The sequence below is a fragment of the Lipotes vexillifer genome, unplaced genomic scaffold (genome assembly GCF_000442215.2).
Source record: "Lipotes vexillifer unplaced genomic scaffold, Lipotes_vexillifer_v1.1 scaffold1336, whole genome shotgun sequence".
In the NCBI taxonomy this organism is placed as follows: domain Eukaryota; kingdom Metazoa; phylum Chordata; class Mammalia; order Artiodactyla; family Lipotidae; genus Lipotes; species Lipotes vexillifer.
The window spans coordinates 221,798-228,212 of NW_006796415.1; the positions used below are offsets into that span (position 1 = coordinate 221,798).

Sequence of the window (6,415 nt, forward strand, 5' to 3'; positions counted from 1 at the left end):
AAAAAAAAAAAAAAAAAAAAGTAGCATCTAAGCAGAATCAAGGTATTAGAATTCAAGGTATAGATGTCTTTAATTTTTCCTTCTAAGAATTGTAATAAAAGTTATTAAGTACAAGATGATAATCTGACTTTATTACTAGAAATTTTTGCTAGCATTCCATGAACTGAACTCTGTTACACTGTTAGGAAACATAAGGATATAGTAACTCTGGTGTATTTCTTTTATATATCCTGACTTATAGAACTAGTAGTTTACAGTTAAGATATTTTTCAAAATATGCTTTTTTATTTATATTCATGTTCATCTGCTTTTCCCCCTAGTGTACATTAATTGAATAGGAAAGAACTGGCAAATTGAGAACTTTGACATGAACGTTGGTATTTTGTGAGACTGTGGGATAAGAGAGATAGGACAGTTTCTCTCAAGTGTTACATCAGATATTTCTGCCTTTATAGTTATATACTCTAATTCAGCATTTATCTAGGGACTTTAAACTCCCTCCCTACCAAAGTTATATTGCATTTGAAAATTTTAAGTTCATTAGGAATAATTTTGTTGTAAAGGTTATATATTGAAATACTGTATATCCTTCAGTATACCAGAACCAATGGGAATCATTGTTATATTCATGTAAAAACATTGCTTAAATAAGGTAGATATTTTATTAGGCCATACATAAGACAGGAACTTTCTTAGAATATCACTTTCTTTGGTGCACCTGGAAAAAAATACTACAAAATTTGATTTTAGCTCACATGGTTATTAAGAGTCCCTTTATGCTTAGATATATTTTAGAGTAGAATGTGGAATTAATTTTAATAAAGAGAATTCTATTCTGATGTTGCACTTCCACGATAAACTTTGAACCATGTTCCTGGGGTTTTAAAAAGTCTACTAGCCTAAAGTAAACTTCAGAAAAGAAGTGCCTGTACTTCTCTACTGGTGTTTTAGGAGTAGGAATGTCTCAGTTCTTATACTTTTCTCTAATATATATTCTTTCTGCCATAATTCTGTTCTGCCCTAAACCCTTTCCAAAACCAGAAGAATTACTCCCATTTAGGGATCCCCTTAGTTCTTCCTTTCAGTATGTAGAACCTTTTGTCCTTCCTTTGCCCTTTGTATGTAGGCCTTTAGGAATTCTAAGTGCCTTAGGCTACAGTATTTCACTTATGTGAAGGACCTTTTTTGTACGTGGTATTCTCTAACCCAAACATTCTCTGAGGTCTGAGCTCCATGAACCTGTAAATTCAAAACAAAGTGATTTGGAAATCCTGAAAATATTACACAAGTTTTGACTTGTGCCATATTATGGACTTTTAAGTATATGTATGATTCAACTAAGCTAACAGTGTTCCCTAAAAAACTTTCTTAGAGAACCCTATAATGAATAGATGATTTGTTTTTAACTTATCAGTAAAGCTTGTATAAATGGGTTTTTCCGTCTGAAGAATACTTTGTGTTCTCTAGGTAAAAAAAATAGTCCACTTTTAGTCTTTTTTATACAATATTTTGCTTAGCAATCCTTTATCCACCCTCGTTGGGAATGTTGTAAGGATAGCTTAAGCTCTTTCTATGAATAAATGGTTTCCTAAGCTTTTTTACCTTGCTGGTTTTACATAACCATCAACTGGTACTTAGTCTTGAGTCTTAGTGTGCTCCCTCTTGGTTATTAGTTAACATATATTTTCGCTATTTTTTTTTTAACACACATAGCATATTGTTATGGTTTTTACATGTCCTCCATCACTAGATTATAAAGTTCTTAAAGGCAGGAGCCATGACGTGCTTGGCTCTATTCCCAATGGCACCAGCTTAGTGCCTTGAATATGAGTACACAGTGAAATTTGTGATAAGCAGGAACTCAAAATTTTTTTTTTTTAAACAGATTTGGTTCATATGACTTGTACGTCTTCTAAAACAGCAAGAGAAGATTTAGAACCAGTTGTGCAGAAATTGTTTACTCCATATACCGAAAAGGAGATAGGTAAGAACAATAATCAGTGATTCATGATGGAAAGGTAACGTGACCACTTTACTCCTCTTCAGAGATCTCAGGAAGATTTCTGCAACCGGAATTGAAAAGTGATGTATTCAGCACCAATGCTTACATGTTTTACTAGGATGACTAAGCACATTCTCTTCCTAAAAATGGGGAAATATTTATAATAAGAGAAAAAGCTACATCTCACACACAATGTATATAATTAAGTGCAAAAATATACATTTATATGTGTACATACTCATATGCATAGAAAAAAGACTCAGGAAATCTCTCAATTTTGGTGGGATTATGTATTTTTTTTCCTTTTAATTTTCTTTATTTTATAGATGTTGTATGAAGAGCATATATTCCTTTATCAGAAAAAGTTATCTTCATTTATAAAGAAAAAAAATTGGTTCAACTGAGAGAAAGTTAAGCTATTAATTGGCAAACGTAGGAATCCTTCCTAATCAATAATTGTCTTTTCATGCATAGCATGCTAGTGATGTGATAAATATTTAGCTTTCAAAACATATATGCCACTTTGCTGCCTACTCATAGTGAAAAGATGCTTTTCAACCACGAATTTTTTAACTTTTCTCCCCGCATCATAGGGTAGCCTTTGTAGCTGTGAATGGAGCAAATTGTAGTGAATTCTATGTGTAGGTGATCAAAACATGGCCTAATGGATCTTATTCATTTATATGAAGTGACGGTGATTTTCATTATAGGATTTGGATGTCCACTTGAATCCTGGCCAGTTCATTAATTCATATATCTTCATTTTCTTTGGATGTTATGTTTGTTCAGGCAACCATTTATTTACCCCTACCTATTGTATTTCCTTTTAGCTCATCTTCTGTGTGTCTTGTTTGTTTTCTTTGCAAGATAGTGCATAAAGGGACATTTACATAGGAAAACAAACTGCTCCATTCTCAGGAGCTAATATCAGTATAATTAATTTCTTTTTGGGCTGCTTGAATCAAATTCTGCAATCTGAAAATTTACTTCACTTTAGTTTGGAATTTAATTTGTTTCATATTTACTTTTTTTTTCCATTGGAAAGTCTCATATAAATGTATTGTTAAAATTTGATTGCAGAGTTACAATACACAATAATATTCCTAAATGTAAAATGGAATAATAGTTTTGTCTTTGGCTTTAGTTACCTTGCTTATAATAACTCAGAATTCCTTCTTTATTTCTGAATTTTTTCATAACTTTTGGTTATAATTTCATTGTGTGGTGGTCCCAAATAATATACTGAATTTGAATATTGTATCATTGCTCTTCACTTTTTAAATGCATTTTCTTTTTTAAAAAATCAAGATGGGTAAATTACATATTCATTACTTAGCATCCTCTAGCCATTTTAGATTTTTAAGCATTAATATTAATGGTTAATGTGATCCCATTTTGAAATGATGTATTGTTTAGAACCTGAGTGAAATTCTTTAGTAAGAACTATGTGCTCAGAGGGGTCCTCAGGTGCACTGAGGCACTGAAAAGCCAGTTTTCACTGACACATAGCCCTTTTTATCATTAGGATGAGGTAGTGGTCATATTTTAATTAAAATGTCAGAACAAATACTGTTGGAGTTATTGAAAATGAATCACCAGATAAAGTGAGCACTGGGCCATGGCAGGTCAAAGAGGCAAAGTCACCTGGAGAAGAGAACTCAATTCATTTTCCTGCCTAAATGAGGAAAAAGGAACTTTATGAGCAATATGAGCTTTTAATACATTAAAGCACATTCTTCTCTGTAGCAAACGCCCCTATTTTCACAGATTGATGGCTTTTACTATTATGTTTTAATTATTTGACAATGATATGAAACCTTATGATTTAAAGCTTTATAAATATTTTGTTTTAAAATGTGTGCCAGAGGAATAACATTATTTAAGCTTATTTTCTTTTTATTCGACTTATATGTTCTGTGTAGTGCTTTGTTTCCTGAGCTTTTGTGAAAGTCAGCCTAGTCACTTTGCAATGAAGTTTATTTATAGTATTAAAAGATAATGTTCTCTTCTCAAACACAGTACTTCTTTGCCTTTGTATCTGAGGAATCCAATAGCCTTGTGAAGGTATTCCTTCTATTCCCTCTCTTTCTTACTTGTTCATGTTTAAGGTATCAGCTAGAGCTCGTGACATATGCTCTATCTTAAGAAGCAGTTGTACTAATACTTCTAAGAGCCCTACTTCCCAGCCTCCTTTAAAAGCATCAGAGATCTCTAAACTCTTCCCTACTTCACAGTCCAAGGAAATTTCAGATACTTTATGCTTAATAAACCTGATTCTGCAGGTGAGAAAATGAGGTGATTGCTCACCATTCATATGTGCATTAATTCTTCCAGATTCCATAATATCCTTCAAAGCACAGGTAGAACTTTCCTAAGTGATTTCTTATTTTACCCAGGAAATTGAGATTTTTCCATACAAATCGAAGCAAGAATTTCATTAGTACAATATCTTCAAATGTCTTCAGTGTAATATCACTGCACCATCTTCTTTCTCTTTTTCCCTCCATTGGGCACAGCATGTGGCATTATCTCATTCTATCTCATTCAGTTCCTATCTCAAAAAATCAGCACTGCCTAAATGCAGGAATTCCCCTTATAGGTGTCATTTTGAAATAGGTGGCTGGTGAGGGTGTTTTTACTGAGCTGAGAAGTAAAATGCCTTATCTTAATTCCTTTTTGTATTTGTTGTGTCCAGTCTAGGTCACAGCTGTGGCAGTCTTCCTACTCTCTTGGTCTTGTGCTACTGTGCTATGTTGCTAAAATAGTTCACTCTCTCCCTAAACATGGCATGCAGCTATAGACTATTTGTTGCTTTTATTTGGTGTGCCACTGTTGATTTTCTTCAGCCTACTTTATTCTGTACTTGCCCCAGTTTAATTAGCCAAAGATTTTATTCTAAATTACCTATTACTTGTTTAGTCCTTTGCACAATCTAATTGAATGAAATGAGTTATTACAGAAAACCAATTCTATTTCTGACCAAGTGATGTATTCCTAACCAAACCTCGACAGCTTTAATAATTTTTTGACAATTTTGCACTGCACAATTGCATGTTATTTTCCCAGCTATCTCTCTGCCTTCCAGCTGGCCTCAAAGAAAGATGAAGCAATTACTTGTTTCTTTGAGGGTTTTAAGGTCAAAGCCCGATAACTCCCTTGTATCTAGAGCATTTATCTTCAGCCTATGTCAACTTTTCATCTTCCTCTCGGTTTCTTTTCAAAACTTCAACCTCTATGAAATTTCTTTCCTATAATTGAATTATTCATTTCTCCCAACTTTTATTGAGTGAAAGCCCTCCTCTGAGCTGGAAATTTCATAAAATATAAGATAAGCTCTCTTAGTATATGCTTAGAAATGGAATGAGCAGTATTAAAGGACTTCCAGACCTTAGCTCACTTTTCTGCAGTGCTCCTAGAGTCTGGTTTCACAAGTGATAGGCAGTATGTTTAACCATCTTCCTGTAAGATTTACTGAAACTAAGCTCACCAATAAATTTACTAAGAGCCATATGGTTTTAGCTGTGAAATATGAGTCTCTTATGTTCCTTTATTTTGTAAGTAAGTAGGTTTTGCCACCTATTGTGTGCTTTACATGAAGTTAGTGATACCTTAGACTCATAGATCTTAGCATTAGAAAGGGGCATCTTAAAGGATCACTTCATCCAGAGTTTCTTCATCCTATCACATTAATAATTATGGATTATTCAGGATGAGCTAGAAAGAGAACATATTTGGTATTGTTGTAGTGGAGATATTTTAAATTAGGTATAATGAAAAACCTATTTGTCCTGAATTGGGGAATGGGACATTCTTTTTAACTGAAGAATGCAATTAGCTAACTTTTCTACACTGATTATAAATCTACCAATAAGAGTTAATTAACTAGATAATTATACCTTTATAATTTTCTTTATGATTCACAAGGTGCCTTATGGTCTTGGGTAATCGTCATGCACATCCTTTATTATCATTGTACAGAATTTGAATTTTTCTTCAGATTCAGGCTAAGAAAACACTGTAGTCAATAAATATATTAACAGCAATATTTTCTGTTTTCAACCAAAGAAAATGTAATTATAACATTTCTAAAGAAGAGAGGCATAGAAATAATTAAGATAGCAAGGATTAGGGCTTCCCTGGTGGCACAGTGGTTGAGAATCTGCCTGCCAATGCAGACGACACAGGTTCGAGCCCTGGTCTGGGAAAATCCCACATGCCATGGAGCAACTGGGCCCGTGAGCCACAATTACTGAGCCTGCGCGTCTGGAGCCTGTGCTCCGCAACAACAGAGGCCGCGATAGTGAGAGGCCTGCGCACCGCGATGAAGAGTGACCCCCACTTGCCACAACTAGAGAAAGCCCATGCACAGAAATGAAGACCCAACACAGCCATAAATAAATAAATAAATAAATA

The 6,415-nt window shown here is 33.9% G+C and overlaps 1 protein-coding gene across 1 annotated transcript in view; it reads left to right on the forward strand.

Moving 5' to 3' along the window:
• The window catches only part of CHM (CHM Rab escort protein), a 209,157-nt gene that overhangs the window by 194,600 nt on the left and 8,142 nt on the right, over nucleotides 1-6,415 (forward strand). The window contains exon 13 of the mRNA XM_007468558.1: nucleotides 1,886-1,984. Within this exon, the coding sequence (XP_007468620.1) occupies nucleotides 1,886-1,984 (99 nt within the window). The remainder of the gene's footprint in view (nucleotides 1-1,885; nucleotides 1,985-6,415) is intronic.